The sequence below is a fragment of the Prionailurus bengalensis genome, chromosome E1 (genome assembly GCF_016509475.1).
Source record: "Prionailurus bengalensis isolate Pbe53 chromosome E1, Fcat_Pben_1.1_paternal_pri, whole genome shotgun sequence".
Taxonomy (NCBI): Eukaryota; Metazoa; Chordata; class Mammalia; order Carnivora; family Felidae; genus Prionailurus; species Prionailurus bengalensis.
Window position 1 is genome coordinate 54,143,102 of NC_057347.1, and position 24,443 is coordinate 54,167,544.

At 51.3% G+C, this 24,443-nt stretch overlaps 1 protein-coding gene across 1 annotated transcript in view; it reads left to right on the forward strand.

Annotated features, from left to right (window-relative positions):
- Positions 1-1,044: 1,044 nt before the first annotated feature.
- The window catches only part of DNAI2 (dynein axonemal intermediate chain 2), a 28,222-nt gene continuing 4,823 nt past the window's right edge, over positions 1,045-24,443 (forward strand). Inside the window, exons 1-9 of the mRNA XM_043585161.1 lie at positions 1,045-1,167; positions 6,866-7,059; positions 9,048-9,209; positions 10,159-10,280; positions 13,278-13,420; positions 14,385-14,498; positions 17,935-18,074; positions 19,173-19,295; positions 21,317-21,540. Of these exons, the coding sequence (XP_043441096.1) occupies positions 6,877-7,059; positions 9,048-9,209; positions 10,159-10,280; positions 13,278-13,420; positions 14,385-14,498; positions 17,935-18,074; positions 19,173-19,295; positions 21,317-21,540 (1,211 nt within the window). The 5' untranslated portion in view covers positions 1,045-1,167; positions 6,866-6,876. The remainder of the gene's footprint in view (positions 1,168-6,865; positions 7,060-9,047; positions 9,210-10,158; positions 10,281-13,277; positions 13,421-14,384; positions 14,499-17,934; positions 18,075-19,172; positions 19,296-21,316; positions 21,541-24,443) is intronic.

Below are 24,443 nucleotides of genomic sequence, written 5' to 3' on the forward strand. Positions count from 1 at the left end.
AACTTCATCTCAGGTCACAATCTCACAGTTCTTGAGTTTGACCCCCACACGGGCTGTCTGCTGTTATCTCCCCTGTCCCGCCCCCCCCGCCCCTCCCCCACTCGTGCACCCTCTCTCTCTCTCTTTCAAAAATAAACAAACATTAAAAAAAATTTTTTTTTTAATTTTTTTTTTTCTACGTTCATTTATTTTTGGGACAGAGAGAGACAGAGCATGAACGGGGGAGGGGCAGAGAGAGAGGGAGACACAGAATCTGAAACAGGCTCCAGGCTCTGAGCCATCAGCCAGAGCCTGACGCGGGGCTCGAACTCACGGACCGTGAGATCGTGACCTGGCTGAAGTCGGATGCTTAACCGACTGCGCCACCCAGGCGCCCCAAAAAAAAATTTTTTAAAGAAGGTTGAGTCTTAGAAAGTAACTCTCCCAAGGTCATACGATCAGTAAATGGCCCAGCTGGGATTCAAACCCAAGTGTGCTAGCCGCCCCCCCATCCATACCCCGCTCCCCGTTTACATGATCTTGCTTCATTGCCTTAACCCCAGGAGAAACTTCATCGTATTCATTCATGCATTCCGTGAACACTTACTGCCTGTTTACAACCAGCAGCTAAGCTGTGGAAACACCCCGCCCCACTTTCCGGGGCTTGGTTATTGCACGAGGTGCCCGGGATAAGGCAGCACAGGGGCGACTGGGGGATTTTAATTCCCAGTGAGTGGTTGAGGGACCCGACGGAAGGGACAGGAAGACAACCTGCCAGGCGACAGGGAAATAAGTAGCAGAGCCCGGCATCACCAACCAGGGCGCATGACTTCCGAGGCGCTGTCTACAATAGTTTGCATCGTCTCAGGATCTTGCCCGGTGCGTTTTTTGTAGACTTGGATAAGCACCTTCGCAGAGATGACACAAACGTCTACTCTTGCCTGTGTTTGATTGGCTTGGTTAATTTTTCTCCCGACTCTGGAGACTTCCACAAGAGGGAGTGCTTCCGATACAGCGGGATGGGCAGTCACGTGCTCTGGGGAGCCCTCCGCCCCCGCGTCCAGGCCCAGCCCGGGGGTTGCTAGGCAACGGGTAAACGCCGTACCTCGGAGCCGTTGGAGAAGCCCGGTGGCGGGGTCTCAAGTGCTTCCCCTGCGGCCAGGCGGCCACGCGAGCGAGCTGACGAGGGTAAGGGCGCGGGGCGGGAGGAGGCCGAGGCTGAGGAGGAGAGGAGAGTGAAGCAGGGAGCCCCTGAGGGTAATAATCAGCGACAGTGCCAGAGACTCTCCGTGGGGCAGCCTCCTGGGACAGCTCTGCCGGGAGGGTGGGGGGCCAGGTGTCCGCGCCCCATTCCTCCCGGCTGCCCTCAGTCCTCGCGACTCACCGGACCACGCAGGTTCTGGTCACCTTGCCTCCTACACCCCCTGCTCCCAGTCGGTCTGGCCCTGATCCCCCCGGGTCTCTTGGAGGGAGGGAGACCTCTAAAGGGTTCACAGCTGGCTGGCGGGAAAGTAGAGTCTGGGCTGAACTGGAGGGAGGTGGGCTTTCTCATAAGAAAGGAGGGAAGGGACTTCAAAATTACTGAGCACAGACTAGGCAGCAGGTCCCCTAAAATGCATGATTTTATTTACTCCCCAACCTGAGGGGGACATTTTTTTTTTAGTTTATTTTTATTTTGAGAGAGAGAAAACGAGCAGGGGAGGGGCAGAGAGAGAGAGGGAGACAGAATCCCAAGCAGGCCCCGTGCTGTCAGCACAGAGCTGGATGCAGGGTTCGAGTCCACAAACCGTGAGATCACGACCTGAGCCGAAATCAAGAGTCGGATGCTTTTAAAGGACTGGGCCACCCAGGCGCCCCTTATGCCCACTGGGATACCACGTTCAAGGTCACACGCTTAGTTTCACCTTCCTGCAACACGTTCAAAGTTGATCACACTCTTGAACCACAGAAGTGCATTCTCGGGCGTTCAGACCCTGTGATCCCCCCTCTCACCTCTAGCTCTGCTTTGTTTTTCCAATCAGAAAAGGAAGAGGAGGGGAGAGAAAGTTCTAGGAGAGAGCCCTGGGACCCTGCTGGCCCTCAGCATGCTCACAGTGGGAGTGTTGGGCTCCTTCTTACACCAGGCACTGGGGATGACGATGGATGAAAAGACCACAGTCTGCCCTCAAGGAGAAGGTGTTGTAGTGGGGAGAGCAGGTTACCACCAACACAGCACCCTTTGGTTCTGGGGACCTCCTCCCACCTCTGCCTGTCCTCCCCCTCCACCTGGAGCTCACCCCAGGTGGACCTCAGTGTGCCTAGCATTGCCCTGGTGGGATGCCCTGGTGAGGGAGGGCAGGATGGATTCCTAGCGAGGTCTGTCTCATTTGAAGGACCCCGTATTCCAGAGGGTGCACAAGGACATAAGAAAGAGGGAAGGAAGCTCTCCACCTGTGATCCTCTGCCCAGCCAGGGGCACATAGAGGCCACATAGAGGCCACATAGAGGCCATCAGTCCCAGGCACAAAGACTAAGGGCTGCCCCAGGGACCACAAGGAAGAGGAAAATGTTCTCGCGTCTATACCGCGTGGAGTCCAGCGCGGAGGGAAGGCCAGCCACCTTCCTCTTGCCTCTACACTAAGCTCCCAAACGGAGCCCCTCCGCCCCGCGGCTCCCTCAGCCCCACCCAAGCTTGGAAAACACACTTTCTCTTAAGTTGAGGGAAGTTCTTTCCAGGAATCACGGTGCGCCTTATCACTACGCGAGAGGAGTTTTTGTAACTGCTGGAGGTCCCAGTCTGACCGTCCTGGCACACTGGAGACGGTTGCAGTTTTGATGTTCACGCCAGCACGTCCCCAGCCAGACGTGTTCTTATGTTTAGGACTTGCTGCAGAGTCCCGCTTGCCCCTGGGTCTCTAGGTTCCCACGGGTGGGGGACCCCCCTCCCCAAACTCCCAAAGAGCAGCAGTACTGCCCCCGCCTCCCTTGGAAGCCCCCCCTGCCATCCCCCCCCACAGGCAGACAGCTCTGCAGCCGGCGGCCTCTGTCTCACCAGGGCGGGGAGAGACCTCCTGAGACCCCCGCTCTGACCTCGCTATTCATCTTCGGGCCCTGCCGGCTTGGGAGAAAGAGCTCACTCTGGGTCCCTGAATGAGCCGTCTTCCCGTCACCGGGCCAGCCTTTAAATGTCCCTTCTGTCTGCCACCAGATAGAAAACAATGCCTCCGTTCTCGCCCCTGGCTTGGCCTTGGGAGGCACCAAGGAGGAAAGCGAAGCTGTTTCACATATGATCTGGGCTAAAGAGGCTATTTTTGCACCTCACGTTCTTTTTTTTTTTTCTTTTTCTTTTTTTTTTTTAATTTATTTTTGGGACAGAGAGAGACAGAGCATGAACGGGCGAGGGGCAGAGAGAGAGGGAGACACAGAATCGGAAACAGGCTCCAGGCTCCGAGCCATCAGCCCAGAGCCCGACGCGGGGCTCGAACTCACAGACCGCGAGATCGTGACCTGGCCGAAGTCGGACGCTTAACCGACTGCGCCACCCAGGCGCCCCAGCGCCTCACGTTCTTAAGCCTCCTTGTGTCCCCAGAGAACTGGCTTTTGCAGCAAGTGTCTTTTACCAGAAGGAGAGACAGGCAGCCCGTCGTCACTGTGGGGGCCCAGGAGCAGCGCTGTGGCCCCTCCGCAGGGCACTGGTGAAGGCGAGAACTGACCATCTTCTTCACAAGGCCTTACCCTTGCCCATGTAGAATGGACACGCTGGGGCAACTTCTGCCACTTGTGTTTCTGTTCCCATCCTCTGCTGTCCGAGCCATGGCCTCTACCTTTCCCGGGTTACAAGAGAGTTTCCAGACCAGGAGAAAGAGCGGGAGATCTTGTTTCCTGTGAGTCTGACTCAGGTCAAGCAGTTCTGGGGCTGGAAGTGGGCTGGGATGACACTGCCTTCGAGGAACATCGTACGTGGATGCAAAGGGACCTAGGATAACCCTCACTCCCTCACTCCTACCCCAGCGGCTCCAAGGCCCAAGGCCACTCCAGGCAAGTGCTTCTGGGCTGTGACAATAGCTCTTGGCCTTGCATCTCAGGCGCCAGTGGCCAGGGCCCACTGGTCTGGCACCTTGTAGCCTTGGAGGTAAGAGGAGGCAGCTTACACACACGTCTGGTCATAATATTCACCCAGATTGTGAAAAGCACAAATTGCCAGGCCCCGCCCCAGACATAACAGTCCACATTTGCAAGAGGGGCCTGGGAACCTCCATAGTTTGAACAAACATCCCAGGTTTGGAGCATGCTGGCTGAGAAATTAAGAACCCTCACTTTAAATCAGTGCTCCTCAACCCTGGCTGTACGCTAGGATTCACCCGGGAGTTTAACTACTGCTGAGAGATTCTGATTTCGTTTGTCTGAGTTTAACCTGAGGGTTGTGATTTTGTAAAGCCCTCTGGGAGTTTCTGTGTAGCCAAGGCTAAGAATCACTCTGCCGTAGAGCCAGACGTGTCTGGGCCCCAGCTCTGCCTCAACTTAAGACACACCGCCTTTGACAAGGTGTTTGAACTCTCCGGGTATTGTTTCTTCATATGTAGAATGAGAATTGTGAGTTTGGGGGGAGGGGTTGTGGGGAGCATGCAGTGAGGGAACCTCTAAACCGAAGTCCACGGCGCCTGGGACCCCGCAAGTCTCTGTGTATCCTGGATGCAAGTCCTTTATCAGACCCAATATGCTGATATTTTCTCCAAGTCTGTGGCTTGTCTTTTCATTTTCTTGATATTATCTTTTGAGGTGCAGAGCTTTTAATTCAAAAGAAGTCCAATTTATCATTGTTTTTGCTTCTATGGACCATACTTCTGATGCCATGTCTAAAGAATCTGATGCCATGTCTAAAGAGTCAGCGTCACGGAGATTTCCCTCTACGTTTCTCTCCTTAGTTTTCGCTCTTATGCTGGTGCCTGAGATCCATTGTGCGTTAATTTGTGTGTGTGGCGTGAGGTAGGGGGTCCACGGTCATTCTTTCGCATGGGAACATCTAGTTGGCCCAGCACCATTTGTTGAAGAGACCGTCATTTCTCTGATAAGGTGCCTTAGTGCCTTTTTCAAAAGTCAGTTGGCCATAAGGATCAAAGTCTATTTCTAAACTCTCAGTGCCATTCAATCGATACATATGTCTATTCTGATGCCAGTACCACGCTTTCTTGATTATTCAGCTTTGAGTGACTGTTTGCCAAATGAGTAGGTGAAATAAGGGAAACTATGAGAACAAATGTAAAGCATGAAGTCTGGCATTCACAAAACCTATGCATTCCTAGAAAAGTCTATGTAATTTGGGGGGCCTGGGTGGCTCAGTCGGTGAAGCATCTGACTTTAGCTCAGGTCATGATCTCGCGGTTCGTGGGTTCGAGCCCCACGTCGGGCTCTGTGCTGACAGCTCAGAGCCTGGAGCCTGCTTCGGATTCAGTCTCCCTCTCTCTGCCCCTCCCCGGCTTTCACTCTGTCTCTGTCTCTCTCTCACACATACACACACACACACACACACACACACAAATAAACATCAAAAAAAAATTTTTTAAAGAGAAGTCTATGTAATTAGTTTTTTTAATTTATTTTGAGAGAGAGAGAGAGAGAGAGAGAGAGAGAGCACAAGCCAGAGAGGGGCAGAGAGAGTGGCCTAACCATGGTCAAGCAGCTGGCAAGTGGCAGGGCCAGCACTTGAAGTCAGTGCCCAGCCCAGCCTGCTTTCCAGTTCCACACTGTGCCCTGCCCAACCAGTCTTTCAAAGGCCCACTATTCTGTCTGTGGAGGAAGTGGTCTGGCAGTCTCTCCCCTTCTCAGGCAGACTCCCAGCCCCATCGCGGTCGGAGTGATGTAGAGGGGAGTCTCCGGAAGGGCCCCCTAGGAGCGGTGAAGGGTAGCGCCCAATAACCCTGAACTCTGGGAAGGGGTGGGTGGCGTTTTGGACAATCGGGTGGTTGGGTGGGAGAGTTTCCAGAGAGGCCTGGGGCTCTCCGATCTGTGCGCTGTAGGGTCAGATCCAGAGCGTGGCTGGAGATGTAGTTCAACATAATCACCATGAGTGTTTCTCCCTGCCTCCCAGTAAACATGTTAGCTCGGTAAAAACTGCATCATTTGGTGAGTAAGAGCTTTGGAGTCAGGCAGAGCAGCTGAACTGCTTACTAGCTACGTACGTGGTCCTGGGCAAGACACCCAGGGTATCGCTAAGTATGAGATTCCTGAAAGGTAGAATGGTGATTTTATTGTCTACCTCAAAGGGCAGTTGCAAGAACTGAACACGATAATGCACAGCAGGTACTCAGTACTCAATAAATGATCTTTTATTATTTAAGTTTATTTGTGTATTATGAGAGAGAGAGAGCACGAGCAAGGGCGGGTCAGAGAGGAGAGACAGGATCCCAAGCAGCCTCCATACCATCAGCACATGGCCCCATGCAGGGCTTGAACTCACGAACCGTGAGATCATGACCTGGGCAGAGATCAAGAGTCGGATGCTTAACCGACTGTGCCACCCAGGCGCCCTTCCGTAAATGATTTTTTAAGTTTATTTATTTATTTTGAGAGAGAGTGCACCCAATAGGGGCAGAGAGAAAAGGAGAGAGAGAAAATCCTAAGCAGTCTCCGCACTGTCGGCACGGAGCCCGATGCGGGGCTTGAACTCACAAAACTGTGAGATCATGACCAGCTCAAATCAAGAGTCGGACGCTCAACCGAATGAGCCACCCGAGCGCCCCAATAAATGATTTTTTAAAAGTGCAGACGCAGCTTCTGAACAAATCTCCTAGGACCCTTCCCCCCCAACCAGACTAGGAACCTGGAAGCCGCCCCCGGTGAGGCCCGGGGGGACAGGGAAGCAGCCAGGTGGGGCCCCTTCCCTCACACCCTCCCTCTGCCCCTGCAGCAGCCGGGACCATGGAGATCGTGTACGTGTATGTCAAGAAGCGAAGCGAGTTCGGGAAGCAATGCAACTTCTCCGACCGCCAGGCCGAGCTGAACATCAACATCCCGCCCAACCCTGAGCTGGCCGAGCAGTTCGTGGAGCGGAACCCCGTGGACACGGGCATCCAGTGCTCCGCCAGCATGTCAGAACATGAGGTGGGTCCCTGGCCCCGGGGCCTGGGCCAGCGAAGGTGGGGTCTGGCAGGGTGGCCAGCCAGGGTGGTCAGTGGGACTGGGTGGCTCCATCTGGGTGACTGGAAGCCAGTTAGAATGGCCCAGGGCGGATGCTGGAAGTATGGGGACAGAGACGCCCCCACGACCCACCACGGTGCCTGGGGCGGGAAAAGACCCAGCACCAGCCACTCCCTGGGCCAGGTGAATGGGAATCAAGATGTTCTCTCTCCCTTGGGCTCTGGTCTCACCTCTAAGTCGTCTTAGGCATGTGGTACAGCTGGGAGAGGTATCCTGAGGGGGCAAGGATTCAGATCGGCAGGCGCCTGCCCAGCTGGTGGAAAGGAAAGGGTGCCATGGAAAGTTCTGGTCAGAGGGGCTGATGATGTGATGAGAGAACCGGGCGTCACACTGCAGTTGGAGCTCCCTGCCTGTGTAGAGCCTGCGATCCGCCTTGGACTATGCCAGGCACTGCGGAGACAAAACTAGTTTGGAGGAGAGAAGAACCCGCTTTGTCATGTCCCAAATCATCCGGGTGAAAATCACACTTGATTCGGCCAAAACACGTTGTGGGAGGTTCCAATAACTCATGGTTCAAACACACTGAGTCTCTTGCTCTCCCAGGGCTAATTGCTGTCACGGGGACCGGGGCGATTTTGTCCACAGCGTGGCTGACTCAACAGGATGGCCACTGCAAAGGCCACATGTGCTGGGGTCTCCTGCCACATCTCCATCCTGGGACGACTTAGAGCTTTCGTGAGCGCTGGCTTAGAAAGGAAAAGAGGAGGGGGGCTCTTTTAATGGCTTTGGGGGCTCCACTTAGGGTGATGAAAAAGTTCTGGAACTAGACAGTGTTGGTGGTTGCTTATCAGTATGAATTGTCCTTCATGCCACAGAATCGTACATTTTTAAATGGTTAAAATGGGGGGGCGCCTGGGTGGCTCAGTCGGTTAAGCGTCTGACTTCGGCTCAGGTCATGATCTCACAGCTCGTGAGTTCAAGCCCCACGTCGGGCTCTGTGCTGACAGCTCAGAGCCTGGAGTCTGCTTGGGATTCTGTGTCTCCCTCTCTCTCTGCCCCTCCTCTGCTCATGCTCTGTCTCTCTTTGTCTCAAAAATAAATAAACATTAAAAAAAAATTTTAATGGTTAAAATGGGAGGTTTTATATTGTATGTCTTTTACCACAATCTTTTATTTTATTTTTAAAAATTTTTTTTAACGTTTATTTATTTTTGAGATAGAGCGAGAGACAGAGCATGAACAGGGGAGGAGCAGAAAGAGAGGGAGACACAGAATCCGAAGCAGGCTCCAGGCTCTGAGATGTCAGCACAGAGCCCGACGCGGGGCTCGAACTCACGGACCGCGAGGTCATGACCTGAGCCGAAGTCGGACGCTTAACCGACTGAGCCACCCAGGCGCCCCTACCACAATCTTTTAAATGGGGGAATAAATGGAAAGGAAGCAAAGTGGCAAGTTTAAGGGGTAAACGTCCATCTGCACATACTATCCTCCCTACTACTGAGAACGGGCAAACTAATCGCCAACTTTTAATCATTTCTGTGTTTCGAATCCTATGACATTGCAAATGGTAAGGCAGAGCAGGACTAGTCACTTCTTTTTCTTTGGGATCGCACAGAATGGACGGCAGGGGGTGGGGTGGGGGCTCCTCTGGTGCATTAGGGTTTCGATAAAGTCAGAACTGGATTTTCCACGGCCAGAGGCATCAGCTTCGAAGCTGCTAGCTCCATAGGGTGGCACTTCCGTGGCTACCCGGGACCCCCCCCCCCCCCCCCCGAGAACCACAAAGTTCCTTGCTGGAACCTGAAAGTGGCTTTGGCCAGGGGCACCTCGCTGATCCCTCCCTGTGTGCTCAGGGCCCATGAGCAGGCAGCCCCAGGATCCTTGTTTGCGGACATGGCCTAATGTTTACACCCGGGGCAGGCAGATATCTTCTCACCTGGGGCTTTGTGTAGGTCAACACAGAGCGGTTTGAGATGGAGTCCCGGGGGATTAACCACGTGGAGGGGGGCTGGCCCAAGGATGTGAACCCCCTGGAGCTGGAGCAGACGATCCGGTTCCGGAAGAAGGTGGAGAAGGATGAGAGCTACATCAACACCATCACGCAGCTTGGCTCGGTAAGGCTTCCATCACTGCGGTGCCCCACCTGCCTGGCCCCGGGCTCCGCTCCTGCCACTACGCGGACAAACATCGCTAGGTACCTTAAGGAACCTTCTGTCTGGGAGCAGGCAGACCAGTCCACAACAACAGACCAAAGGGGAAGATGGGAAGGTACCAGGGCTGAACAGGCTTGAGGAGGAGTCTGACAGGTGCTCCCCTTGAGCAAGAAGGACTCCAAAGCACCCCACCCAGGAGCTGCGTGCCGGCAGGGATCATTCATTCATTCGGCACATTTGGACTGAGCCTGTAGTCTCTGCCAGGCACAGGAGAGATGGCAAAAAATAAAATTCACATGCACCCTGCCCCAAAGAGTTTATCATAATCCATTGGCGGTCAGAGACAAATACAGAGATATCACTGTGTAATGTAGAAAGACATGCTATGAGGGATGACTCTTGCCATTTTGCTCCGTAAAGAGGGAGATTCAGTTTCCCACTGAAGGGATCAGGGAAGGCTTCCTGGAAGAGGAGACACCTGAGCTTGACGTTTTTCCTTGGTGGGCATTTGGAAAAATGGAGAGGGCCTTCTGGGTGGCGGAAGCAGAAGATTGGTGCTGTATATGGAGCGATTACCAGTTCTGCGCGACTGGAGGCGTGTTTCTTCACCTTTTTTTCATTGTTGTCCCCCAACGAGTCTTTTCATGTTTTTCCTAATTGCCTCCGCCATGAAATTTTAATCCCATTGGCATATTTCTTTATGTACTATGTGTATATCTGTGCTTTATGCATGAAAAGTAATATTTCACCCTCCAAGACCAATTTTCCCTTGGAAGCAATGCTGCCCCCACTGAAAATGCAACGGGCTGGAAGGTTGGGAAAGACCGTTAGATATTTCTTGCCATCTCAGCCTGGTCAGGCTGCAGGTACCTCTGTTTCCTGCTAAGAACTCCTGATGTTTTCTCCTCAGATCATGGAGCACTGCATCAAGCAGAATAATGCCATTGACATCTACCAGGAGTATTTTGATGACGAGGATGCGGTGGAGGTGACAGATGAGGCCCCTTCAGCTAAAACCATCAATGTTTTAAGGTACCTCCCTAGCTAGGCAGGTGTCGGGATGCTCTCTGCCACCCCTGTGGCTGTGTGCTTCCCAAGGTCACTCTTTGCCGATCACTCCATGCCGTGGGTGCAATGCCCTCTGTGCTCTGACCTTTGTAGGGAGCAGAGCAACAGAGCACCCAGCAACCAACTGGTCCCCACCCTGGGGGGAGGTCTGGTTGATGGAAAGAGAGGACAGAGTCCAGGGAAAGACTAAGCGAATTTGCAAAGCCGTGTGCAAGCCGGGTTGAGTCACGCAGGGCACAATGAGTCCAAAGTATGGACCATCAGTGACCCAGCAGCACTGTGGGCACACAGGACCCTCATCCCACACTCGTGGGAGTGTACCTGGTGATGACCTCCAAGGACAGAAGCTTGACAACAGGACTTGATCCCACAGATACATGTGTGTGAAGTCACCGTGTGTGTGGACGCTCACTGCAGCAGAAGGCACTCTAGCCAGAGGCTGGAACCAAGCTAAGCCCATCGGTAGGGGAGTGCTTCTAGCAATTCTGGCACGCCTACCCGGGGGATGGCACGCACATGTCAGGATGAAGGAGGCAGCATGCTGGGGAGTGTTTCCAAGATTTACTTTGTGAAGCAAAACAAGCAAGGTGCAGAACAGCGTGTAGCGTAGCACTATTTTTTTTGTTTGTTTGTTTAAAATACGTTTATATACCTGTGATTTTGGAGGGGACTAGTCTCAAATGCCAACTCTGGGGGGATTCCTTTTGCTACCATGGCTCACTGAGGGTCCTGGGAAGTACTTGACCCAGTCCCAGCACAACTAGGAAGGACCCTTTTGTGATCCAGGGCTGAGTTGTGGTGTGCAGAGTAGGAGCAAGCACTTCTGGGAGAGGGGCCAGGGGGGAGGGGGGAGGGCTGTCCTCCCTGCTGCCCCAGCCCTACTGGGGTCTGACCTCACATATGGATACCTTAGCAGGATGATGGATTAGAAATCATCTCACAGGGGTGCCTGGGTGGCTTGGTCGGTTAAGCGTCCGACTCTTGATTTCAGCTCAGGTCATGACCTCATGGTGGTGAGATGTGGCCCAACGTTGGGCTCTGTGCTGAGCTTGGAGCCTGCTTGGGATTCTCTCTCCCCCTCTCTCTGCCCCTCCCCTGCGTGTGTGCATGTTCTCTCTCAAAATAAATAAACACTTAAAAAAGAAAAAAGAAATTATCCCATTCAACCTGTATGTTTGACAGATGAGGGGACTGACTTCAGGGAGGGGCGGGTGCCCAGGGCACACGGGAGGGGGAAGGGGTGACCCAACCAGGGACGGAACTAAGGTCTCCTGGATCCCAGCCTTCTAACCGTGCTCCTGGGGAGGAGTGAAGTGGAGAAATCACAGGGCAAGAAGGTTATCTTGCTTTCCACTTTCCTTCATCCCTTCTGATTACTTCGTGGGCAAAGTCTCAGTTTGGGCCATTAAGTGCTTAATTCTTTTTTACTTCTTGCTCATTCTCCTTCTTCCCCTCTTTTTTTGAAGTAAGAGTTGATGTTTCAGAGCAGTTTTAGGCTCACAGCGAAACTGATCAGAAAGTACAAAGAGTTCCCACACGCCCCCTCTGCCCTGAGCCCACACAGCCTTCCTGACCATCAACACCCTGCCCCAGGGTGGGGCCTTTGTCACCGTCAGGAACCAGCATTCTGGTACTGTCTTAGTACCATAACTTGGGTAGTTTATAATCAACAGAAGCTTACTTCTCATAGTTCTGGAGGCTGGAAGTCCCAGATCAAGGTGGTTGGGTTCTGTGTCTGGTGAAGACCAACTTCCTGGTTTATAGGCGACCATTTTTTCACTGCCGGAACTCACATGGCGGAAGGGATGAGAGGGCTCTCTGGAGCCCCTTTATCGAGGACTAATCACTTCCCACAGCCACCCCCCTAACACCATCACATTGGACATTAGGTTTCAACATATGAATCTGGGGGACACAACAGTCAACCTGTGGCACCCCAAAGTCCATTGTTTCCATTAGGGCTCACTCTTTGTGTTGCATACTCTGTGGGGTGTTTTTTTTTTAATTTTCAATATTTGTTTATTTTTGAGACAGAGAGAGAAACAGAGCACAGCCGGGGAGGGACAGAGAGAGAGGGAGACATAGAATCTGAAGCAGGCTCCGTGCTGTCAACCCAGAGCCGACGCAGGGCTCGAACCCATGAACCGTGAGATCATGACCTGAGCCAAAGTCGAATGCTTAACCGACTGAGCCACTCAGGCGCCCCACTCAGTGGGTTTTGCATCATATAGAATAGTTTCACTGCCCTAAAATCCCACGTTCCTTTTAGTCATCCCTCCCTACCCCCAAGCCCTTGGCTAACGCTTGATCTTTTTACTGTCTCCATGGTTTTGCCTTTTCCAGAATGTCACATAGTTGGAATCATACAGTATATGGCCTTTTACCGACTGGTCGCCTTCACTTAGTGACATGCATTATGTTTCCACTGTGTCTTTTCATGGCTTGATAGCTCGTTTCTTTTTAATGCTGAATAATATTCCCCTGTCTGGATGGACCACAGCTTATCTATCCATCCACCTCCTGAAAGATGTCTTGGTTGGTTCCAAGTCTGGGCAGCTATCAACAAAGCTGCTGGAAACATTCACCTGCAATGTTTTGTTAGACAAAAGTTTTCAACTCTTTTGGGCAAATACCAAGGAGGAGGATTGCTGGATTCTCCTCTTCCCCTTTCGTTGTAATAGCAATGGGAAATCAGGCCTCAGGCTCAAAACTTTCAGCAAGTGGAAATATCGGACTGGAATTTGATATTTTGTTCCCACTGGTTTAGTTTTTATTATTACCTTCTATTTATGGCTGGTGAGATCCGGGTTTGGATTAAGGGCTCTTCTAAACTTTGTTCTTAAAAATAAACCCGAGTGAATGTGATTGCTTAAATACGTTTGAATTTTTTTAGACATATAGCTGAGTAAATAAGAGGTGTGGGGAGCCTTCCATGCCAGTGTTCTGCCCTCTCCTGTAAAGGGATCCCCAGGAAATCAAGCGGTCAGCCACGCACCTCTCTTGGCACCCTGATGGCAACAGAAAGTTGGCAGTGGCATATTCTTGCTTGAATTTTCAACGTGCGCCCGAGGGCATGAGCCATGAATCGTACATCTGGGACCTGGGTGAGAAGCGGAAGGGTCCGGGGGTCCAGGAAAACTGAGGGGGCAGGGGAGAGGCCAGCAAAGCACAAGAGTGGAAGGTAGAAGCCACAGGCAGGGGACTCTCACAAGGCCAGTCCCTTCTAGGGAGGGACCAGGGACCCCAGGAAGCTGCCCATCCCTTCCTTGTCTGGGTTCAGGAGCAGCCAAACCAGAGCCATATCAGAAGCAAGAAACTCCCTTCATTTCCAGATCCTTGATCAGGGCATTCAAGACCAAACCCCATGGAATCCCAATCCCAGACTCCACAGACTCACATAGAGTCCCCAGCGGACTGAGAAGGGGACTCACCTCTGTCCCACTTTCCTGGCATTGGTCCTTAATTCATGGCCAGTAGGGGCAATGCGCCCACTTGGGAGCAGGGACCGTTGTTGACAGAAGCACTCACTCTAAGGGCACGAGCCTTGTCAGGTGGCCAGCGATGGTGGACGATACGCTGTAGGACATCCCGTCACTGTGGCCATTGTGAAAATAAACGTTAGCCGTTATTAGTAGGTGTGAGTGCCAAGCTCAGAACTGAGCACATTATGCTTTTGAACAGCCCTAGGGGGCAAGGGGGGGGTGGACTCCTTCATTAGCCCCACTATACAGACAAAGAAACTGGTTTGGAGAAGTCAGGGAGAGTTGGATTTATGGAAAAACCTTGGGGTCAAAACCCGGTTTCCTACCGAATCTCCAAAACGGGTGCGCGTGCACACGCACACACACACACGCTGCTGATTACCAAAAATAAAACCACTAAAAGAGCCCCTAGGGCCAAGAGTGCCAGATTCTGGCCCCCAGGACCTAGAGGTTGCAGCCTGGGGAAGGACAGGAGGGACTTCCAGACATCCCCCTACCATCACCCATCTCAGGAAGGGTTAAACTGTTTGACCCTGTTCTTTTCTTTCCAGACTTGGTGGGATCAATTTGTTTGTTTGTTTCATAGAAAATCCCAACAAGCCTGAAATCGTCCTGAAGCCATCGTCACCTCTTGTCACCTTGGAGTACAACCCCAAAGATTCCCACGTGCTTCTGGGAGGCTGCTACAATGGGCAGCTGGGTAAGGAGGGACCCAGGTGCTTAACCGGGAGCAAGCCCAGCCCCCCGCTGCTGTCTGCCAGGGCCCAAGTACCTGGCCGGGCTTCCCAGGGAGCACAGAGTGAGGTGGGGACTTCCCACAGAGGATGAACTCCAGACATCCGGATAGTCAGGCTTTGCTGATAGCTCAGCAGTGTCTCCAATTGTAACAGTTCAAGTAAGTTTAAGACCAGTTCAGAATAACAAGTTTTAAGAAAACTACAGGTCAAGGGACGCCTGGGTGGCTCAGTCGGTTAAGGGTCTGACTTCAGCTCAGGTCATGATCTCGCAGTTTGTGATTTCAAGCCCCTCATCGGGCTCTGTGCTGACAGTTCGGAGCCTGGAGCCTGCTTCCGATTCTGTGTCTCCCTCTCTCTCTGCCCCTCCCCCACTCATGCTCTGTCTTTGTCTCTCTCAAAAATAAACATTAAAAAAATTAAAAAAAAAAATAAAGAGATCCTGATGTAATAAGAATTAAAAAAAACCACAATGATTTAAAGTCTTTGTCTAGTAAGTCCAACAGCAGGGCTCCCTTGGGGACAGTCTCTATTTATTGCCTTTTTTCCTGTGTATAGGCCACACTTTTTCATTTCGTTATATATCTTGTAACTTTTTTGTTGAAAATTTCCCTCTTTACACAATATAAAGTGACAGCTTTGGAAATCAGGTACTTGTACCACTGTAGGCTTTGTGTTCGTGGCTATTTGCTGCTGTTTGTTTCTTCAGTGAATTGTCTGATCTAATTCTGTGAAGTCTGCACTCTGTCATGTGTGCCCGCCATGCTCTCTGCTTGGTTAGCTTAGTGGCAGGACAGAGATTTCCTCAAGCACCTGTAGGCAACCAGTGTTTGCCGAGAGCCTCTGTGTGCTTGTTTGAGCATGGCCGCGACACTCCGCGGGGCAGCTGCCGGCCCCACCCGTGCCTCTGCACAAAGCCTCAGGGTCAGCAGAGGCGACAGCTTAGGGCCTCCTCAGTTCTTTCCTGAGCGAGTGCACAGCTCTGGGCATGCACACAGCCCTACCCGGGCATGTGGCCTTTCAGATCTCCAGGCAAATGGTGGAGCTTTTCAAAGCCCCAGTGGACATCCCAATGGACACCTTGTTCTCCAAGCCTGTCCTTTTTTTTTTTTTTTTAGTTTACTTATTTGTTTTGAAAGAGAGAGTGAGTACAGGGGAGGGGCAGAGAGAGAGGGAGAATCCCAAGCAGGCTCCACATTGCCAGTACGGAGCTTGACACAGGGCTCAAACCCACGAACCGTGAGATCATGACGTGAGCTGAAGCTAAGAGTCAGACGCTCAACCAACCAGCCACCCAGGTGCCCCTCCGGGCTTGCCTTTTAAGCCTTTTGGATAGTTTGCTGTTACCTACCACTTCAGGAAACTGCAAAGTTAACCAATTGCCTATAATTATCATTATTTTTAACAGTTGCCTCTTTTTTTCCCACGGAGCAAGCTCTAAGTCAGGTTAAATACAGATAACTTGCAGGGGGTGGGGAGGGACATGGTCATCCAGGGATCCACCGGACAGTTCATATAGTCACTGTTCTTTGGTTGGAAGACTGTGAATGAACTTCAGCCGGATTACCCCTCCTGCTGCTGTGAGGCAGCCGGTTTTCACCGGGAAGGCAGAATGTTATTTTTCAAGGTTACCATGGGACTCAGAGAGTGTGGGGTCTTAACTAGGGCAAGTTAAAAACGCTACAAAACTCAGTGTCCTTACCGACGTTCAGCTGGTTCTCCTGAACAAGCATCCTCTGGATGGCTGCAAGCCTTTGACTAAGTTGTCCTGAAAAAGTTGACTCACTTTGTTGCCCGTTTTCTCATTGCTTTTATGGAAAAGATTTTCAGAGGTCCTTGCTCAGCTGATTTTGCTGATGGAACACCTAGAAAACTGGGATTTGGATCCCCAGGGAGCTTGGAAGGAAACTGCCCCCATGGGCCCTGTCTGCCTGCCTGCCACATTGGCCCCCAAGCAGTGGACGCTCAGCCTGACTGCATCCCAGGCCTGACTTGACCTTGGGCATGAAAAGAGCCCCCTCCCGTCTTACCCTCACATTTTGGTTTATTTACCCTTCTTCCTCCCAGAGTAGGAGCTGGATGGCTGGGAAACTTCTTAGACACTCTTCTGAGGCCTCTGACCCCCCTCTCAGACCTGCCATCTCCTCCCTGGGAATAGATGTGGGCTCCCACACATCTCCCTGCCAAATTACCTGGGTGCCAGGGCTCTAGAAGACTGGAGCCGAGCCATTGTGCCATGATTTATTCAGAAGGCTTGCCTCGCTCATTATTCATAACCCCTTTCAGGGTTCTTCGTGCCAGCACAGAGCAGCCAGGGCTCCGGGGCTGTGCCACCTTTGAGAGGGGCTGCCAGGGGGCCCACCCCCAAGCGATGCTCTGTCCCTAGCCGAGCAAACTTGGCCAAGAAAGCTTATCTCTGGGCCAGTCCTGTCCAGGGGCAAAGGTCTCGGACTTGGAGTCCATAAATCAAAACTTATGGATTGAGTTATTTTGTTGCTCTCTTTCAAAACTAGCTTCTCCGGGGCGCCTGGGTGTCTCAGTTGGTTAAGCATCCAACTCTTGATTTTGGCTCAGGTCATGATCTCACAGTTGTGAGTTTGAGCCCTGCATCGGGCTCTGCACTGACAGTGCAGAGCCTGCTTGGGATTCTTTCTCCCCATCTCTGTCTGCTCCTCCCCTGCTCTCTCTCTCTCTCTCCCCACCCCCAAATAAAAAATCTGTCAGGACAAAAACGAGAGAAGCTTCAAGGTTTTCTTGGTAAAGCGGAAGAGGTGAAGTCCTTGTAACGGATCTGAATAAAGGGTCTGTGATCTGCATTCCCATCCAGGGCAGCCAAAGTGCAGAGGGTAAAAGGGAGTTTATGTAGCAGAAGAGATTTGCTGCAGTGTTTTTACCTTTTACTTTTTACTTTCAGGAACCTTTCTTTGGGGGTAGAGACACTCTTCTCTCTGGCCACCCCCCCCCCAACTGCCATCCCAGGCTTCTCCTCAGTCTGTGATCCTTCTCACTCCTTCCAAGAAGCTCTCCCTGACCACCCCCACGTGTTCCCCACCAGGAAAATCACAGCAGGTCCCCCTTCCTGCCTCTCAGGGACAGGGATGGTCTTATTTCCAGTGGCTTCCCGAGGTAGTGTGGTGCTCAACACATGGTAGGAACTCAATGGAATGAGTGAAGCTTGCACTCTGGGAGTCTTTCCATAGAGATTGTGTGGGAACTTCAGGGGTTGGGAGGAAACTCAGGCAGGTTAAGACCGAGCACTGCTTCTGAAAAAAAAAAGAAAACAAAAAAAAAACTACATACCTGCCAAACCAAGAGAAGCAGCATCCCTCCATCCCCTGCTTCCTGCGCGGAGGAAGAAGCCTGGGCTTCCGTTCACCTTGCCCTCACTCTCCTCCCTGCCAGCCTGTTGGGACACCCGGAAGGGCAGCCTGGTGGCAGAGCTGTCCACTATTGAGTTCAGCCATCGAGACCCCGTGTACGGCAGCATCTGGCTACAGTCGAAGACGGGCACTGAGTGCTTCTCAGCATCCACGGACGGGCAGGTAGCCAGCCGGCCACAGTGTGGGGAGCAGTGATACTTCCCCAGTTCCCCTCCAGAAGCCCCTGGGGGAGCGTTTCCTTTTGCATTTTATTTTTAAATTGAGGAGTAGGTAATACATGCACATGGAACAAAGTCCAGAAGGCAAAAAGGGCAGACGGGGAAATGCCTTCCTCCCACCTCTGCCCACAAACCTCCCAGCCCCCCTCCCTGTAGGCACCCACCTTCATCTGTTTCTCATGGCCGCCTTCAGGGACTGCCGCTGGAGACAGAAGCAAATACATCTGTCTTCCTCACTCTTTCTGCACACTTCGTGCATTGGTCTGCACTTGACGTTTTTCATTTAGTGTATCTTGAAGATGATGTCATATTTCACAAAGCACTGCCTCGTGCCTGTTAGGAACTGCATTAGGTATGCCAAAATTTATTTCGGTGGATTTTAATGTCATGATTGTGTAGCAGAGTGTGTTTGTATCTAAGTTTTTGCACACATGTGAAGATACATCTCCAATGTACAGTGGGACTTCTTGATCAAAACATATGGGCATTTATAATGTTTCTATATATTACCATATTGTGGGAGGCTTTAAGAATTCAGATTCCAGGGGGCACCTGGGTGGCTGTCTGTTAAGCATCTGACTCTTAATTTCGGCTCAGGTCACGATCTCACGGTTCATGGGGTCGAGCCCCTGCATCTGACTCCACTATGACAATGCGGAACCTGCTTGAGATTCTCTCTCTCCCTCTCTCTGTGCCCCTCCCCCACTCCCCCACTCTCTCCCTCTTTCAAAATAAGTAAATTTAAAAAAAAAAAAGATTTCAGATTCCAGAGCCCACGTCTGGCAATTTTGAGGCAGTAGGTCTGGGGTGAGGCCCCAGCATCTGGATTTTATGAAGCTTGCCCATGACCCTGATGAGCAGCCAGGTTTGGGATTGTGGGGCCAGAGCAGTGGTTCTCCAAGTGTGTTTGCCCTACGGATCGCTGGTCATCTCTAACACACACCCCTTTGGCCCCAGTGATTGGCCCCAGGAAGGTAGGGAAGGCAAAAGCTAGGAGAATCAAGGGACTTCCGGTCTCAAAGTTGCCCCGCCCTCCCACTAGGTCATGTGGTGGGATATCCGAAAGATGAGCGAGCCCACCGAGGTGGTGATCCTGGACATTGCCAGAAAGGAGCAGTTGGAGAATGCCTTGGGGGCTATCTCCCTGGAGTTCGAGTCTACTTTGGTGAGTGTCCCCGGCTCTCCCTTCCCCGACTTCCAATGCTGGGGCAGCCAGAGCCGGGTGGAGCCAGCGTCTACCACGTGCACCCAACAGCGGCATGGAGCGCCCGCCCTCCTGTGGTCGTCGGGCTTGTGTGTGGTCTTTCCAGGAACTTTCCAGCAGGGGGCAGCAGAGCTTCTCGAGGAAGGAAGCCAGTCCTCATTCACACAAAGTCACTGCTTGGATAGCAGCTGTGCTGAACAGAAGGCAAGCTTTCGCAGAGGACAGGATTCCAGAAGGGCCCCATTCTGTAGGAAGAGCCCCGCCCAGGACCAACATGGAGAGCCCAGGCCCTGCCCCTGCCTAGTGTGGGTCGCTTCACAGTCTGAGGGGAAGGAAGAGGTGTTGGAGAGGGAAATGAGGTCAGAGGAGGCTCCTTGGAAAACCAGAGCACAGGCACAATTAGAGCATCTAGCAATGGGAAGGAATGGTAAAGAAAGATCAAAGTTGAGCAGTAACATGAAAGTGTCAAAGGATGGAAGCTTCTAGAAGAAGCAAATGAGGATTCCCACCAAAGCAAGAAAACAACTTTCCCAGATGACTCTTGGCTTGGGCTTGTTCCTGGCTTATGTGTTACCGAAGCCCAGGTCTGGCTCCCCCTTGGGATCATCTCTTGTTTGTTTTCAGGTCATGTGACATCATTCCCAGGCTCTTGGGAGCTGGAGATGCTCTGGCCTCACCCCTGCCCTGGGAGCCCTCACCCAAGGCTGGGGAAGGAACGCTGGGGAAGTCAGGTGGAAGACAATTTAACTGACCCCCAACGCTGGGCATGAGAGTCAGTGTGGGGTGGATGCAGAAAAGCATTCTGTCCTGAAATCAGGGACTTCTAGAGCAAGTGCCTGATGTAATGACAATACCACCAGTAGTCCCCCAGCTCTCCCATGCCTGTCACTGAGCATACTCTGTGTGCTGGACACTTGTAACTCCCTCCAGTGATGAGCTTGCGTAATCGCCCACGACCATCTTGTACCATAATGTTATTGTCCCTCCTTTCCAGACAAACAAATGAGCCTTAGTGTGGTAAGTCATACGCTCTAGGACACGGTGCAACTGGGGCTCAACCCAGGGCTCTCACTCAAGGTCCAGGCTCACCATTCCAACCCCGCCAAGAAGTCCAAGGGTGGAGGCATGGCAGGCCATCTGGATCTGGGTACTTCTCTCCATCACTAGCTTGCAGGAGCCTTGCGTTTTACTTCATTACTCGCTTTTCTGGGCCTTTCGAGCTGTGTCTCTTCACATTCCATTTCTCCTCTCCTGGCCCCTCTACTTTCCATCTCTACTCTTCTGGTATTCATCCTTCCGTGACTGGTTTATTTCACTGAGCATCATGTCCTCAAGGTTCACCCACATTGTTGTGTGTGTCCGAATGTTCTTCCTTTTTAAAGCTGTGAATTTCCTTCCTTTTTATTCCACTGTAGGTATAGACCACATTTTGTCAATCCATCCATGTCACTTGGGTTGGGACACTCGAGTTGCTTTTTGCCTCTTAGCTGCTGTGAATAAAGGTGGGATGAATATGGGTATGCAGTATAGCTCAGTTTCTCAGGAAGTAACTGAAGGCTGGGGGAGGGGACTTTTTAGACTCCTGTTTTACATTATTCATTCAATCATTCACGTTTTCCATAAACAGACATTCGGGATCTTTATGGCAAAATGCCTAGTGGACACAATGATGCTACGTGAAGAGGTGTGTATCACGTAGCTGCTGATGAGTTTCTCCAAGGTCTAGAAGAGTCGAGAGGGCTTCATTAAACATGGCGCCCTTGAGCAGATTCTAACAGAGGATGGGGTCTGATGAAGCCAGGAAGGGCAAGGCCAGCTCCTTAGGAGGGGCTGGGCAACAGCCTGAGCATAAGCTTACACGAAGGTCCCTCCCAGCACCTTTAGACGCATCCAATCTGACTCCAGAAGGCTGCTAACCATGACAATAAACCCTGAGTTGACGTTTCATGGAACCTTTCACTCCTGTGTCACCCCTTCCACAGCCAACCAAGTTCATGGTGGGCACCGAGCAGGGCATTGTCATCTCCTGCAACCGCAAGGCCAAAACGTCAGCCGAGAAGATTGTGTGCACCTTCTCAGGCCACCATGGCCCCATCTATGCCCTCCAGAGAAATCCATTCTACCCTAAGAACTTCCTGACTGTGGGCGACTGGACCGCCCGCATCTGGTCAGAAGACAGCCGGGAGTCCTCCATCATGTGGACCAAGTAAGAGGGAGGTTGGGGCTGGAGGGGAATGTAGGAGGGTGGGAGGGACAGAGGGAGCCAGCCCAGGGTGCCCTGAGCCTCTACGTGTCCACCCAGAACACCCCTCCATGCACACCTGAGCCTAATCCAGCCACTTCATAAAGGAATGTGCTTCAAACAGCCTGTGTTAGTCATAATAACAGCCTTGGGTGTTTTCATGACCCTCAAGCCCACCCTACAAGTAGGTAGCATTACTCCTCTTGTCCCTCATTGTGTGTGTTAGGGGACAGAGCCATGGGGAGGCAAAGCCACTTGCTTCTGTTCTCCCAGTTGGTAAGGAGTTGAGGTGGGGTTTGAACCCAGGAAGCTTGGACTGAGAATCTCGGCACCTCATCAGGACAGCTTGGTGGGTCTCCCCTCATGCAAGGCTGGGCACATAGGAGCAGAGAGGGACACAGCTGTGAGCGCTGTAGTTGGATCAGAGAAGCTTGTGGGCTTTCCCAGTCTGCCCAGAGGAGAGGCCAAGGGGGGGCCATGAGATTGAGCCCCTCAGGGTGGTCTCACTGCCCCTGGGTGAGCCAGGGAGTGCCACATCCACAGAGATGCTGCAATGCAGGCAGAGCCAAGAGACCGGAGCAGAGGCATCAGGTGGGGGAACTGGTGCCCTCTCAGCCTTCCTGTGTGTCAATCTGGGGTTCCTTTCTAACTCACGCTGTCACAGACTCCTGCAGTGCTGGTGTCACTGTGGACCCTAATGAGCATGTTCTATTCTAGTGGCTCCCCAATCTGGTTGCATCAAGACCTCCTGGGAAGATTTATTAAAAAAAAAAAAAATATATATATATATATATATGCACACACATACATATTCAACTCTTTTGTTGAGGTGTCATTGACCCAGAAAAGTCTGTACATCCTTAATGCCTACAGCTCTGTGAGTTTGGGGTTAAGTTACACCTGTGAAACCATCACCACCATCAAAACCATAAACATGTCCATCACCTCTCTCCTACCTCCTTGATTGTAATTATTCTTGTGGTGGGGGGGTGGGGCAGGGGTCACTTCACTTGAGATCTACTCTCTTAGCAAATTTTACTATTTGGTCTAGTATCATTAGCTAGAGGCACTATGTTGCATGCTAGATCTCCAGAAGTGACCCGTGTTGCATAAACGAAAGTTTGTACCCTTCGACCATCACCTTCCCGTTTCCCCCCCTCGCCCCCACCCCAGCCCCTGGCAACCACTGTTCCAGTCTCTGCTGCTGTGAGTTTGACTTTTTTTTTAGATTCCGCATATACGTGAGATCACGCAGGCTTTCTGTGTCTGGCTTACTTCGCTTAGCAGAATGTCCTCCTGGTCCATCCACGTTGTTGCACATGAAAGGATTTCCTTTTTTAAGGCTGAATAATATTTCGTTGAATATATACCCCATTTGCTTTATTTGCTCATCTGCTGACGGACGTTTAGGTTGTTTCCATATCTTGGCTGTCGTCAATAATGCTGCAGTGCGCATGAGGGTGCAGATATCTCTTTGAGATTCTGGTTTTAGTTCCTCTGGATAAAGACCCAGAAATGCCATGACTGGACCAGATGGTAGCTCTAGTTTTAATTTTTTGAGGATCTTGCTTACTGTTTCCCACAGTGGCTGCACCAGCTTACAATCCCACCAACTGCACAATGGCTCGCTTTTCTCCACATCCTCGCCAACATTTATTATCTTTTGTCTTTTTAAGAATAGCCGCTCTAGGGGCACCTGGGTGGCTCAGTTGGTTGAGCCTCCTACTTTGGCTCGGGTCATGATCTCAATGGTTCGTGAGTTCGAGCCCCATGTCTGGCTCTCTGCTGTCAGAGCCTGCTTCAGATTCTCTGTCTCCTTCTGTCTTCTTTACCCCCACTTGCACTCTCTTTCTCTCTCTCAAAAATAAAATAAACATAAAAAAAAAAGAATAGCCCCTCTAACAGGTGTGAGGAGCTATCTCCTTGGGTTCTTGATTTGCGTTTCCCTGACGCTGAGTGATGTTGAACACTTTTTCATGTACCTGTTGGTCATTGGTAGGTTTTCTTTGGAGAAACACCTGTTTAAGTCCATTGCCCATTTTTTAAAAAAATTTTAATGCCTATTTATTTTTGAGAGAGTGACAGTGTGAACCAGGGAGGGTCAGAGGGAGAGAGAGGGAGACACAGAATCCAAAACAGGCTCCGGGCTCTGAACTGTCAGCACAGATTTTTAAAAAAAAAATTTTTTTTAATTTTTTTAAAATGTTTTTTATTTATTTTTGAGACAGAGAGAGACAGAGCATAAACAGGGGAGGGGCAGAGAGAGAGAGGGAGACACAGAATCCGAAGGAGGCTCCAGGCTCCGAGCCGTCAGCACAGAGCCCAACTCGGGGCTCGAACTCACGAACTGTGAGATCATGACCTGAGCGGAAGTCGGTCGCTTAACCGACTGAGCCACCCAGGCGCCACTTTAAAAATTTTTTAATCCTTCTTTACTTTTGAAAAAGAGACAGTGTGAGCCAGGGAGGGTAAGAGAAAGAGAGGGAGTCGATCACCCATTTTTTAATCGGGTTATTTGTTTTCTCACTATTGAGTTTTTTGGAATGAATTCCTTATATACTTTGTATATCTTGGATACTAACCCTTCATCACGCATATGATTTGCAAATATTTTCTCCCATCCCATGGGTTGCTTTTTCTTTTATCTTCTTTTTTTAATTTTTTTGCTTTTTCAGTTTTGACTTTGCTGTGCAGAAGCTTTTGATGTCAATGTACCCCGCTTGTTCATTTTTGCTTTTTCTCTTGTGTTTCTGGCATTATGTCTACAAAACGGCCACCAAAACCAAGGTCAGGGAACTTTTCCCATAAAATTTCCAGGAATTTTATGTTTCGGGTCTTATGTTTAAGTCTTTCATCCATTTCAGGTT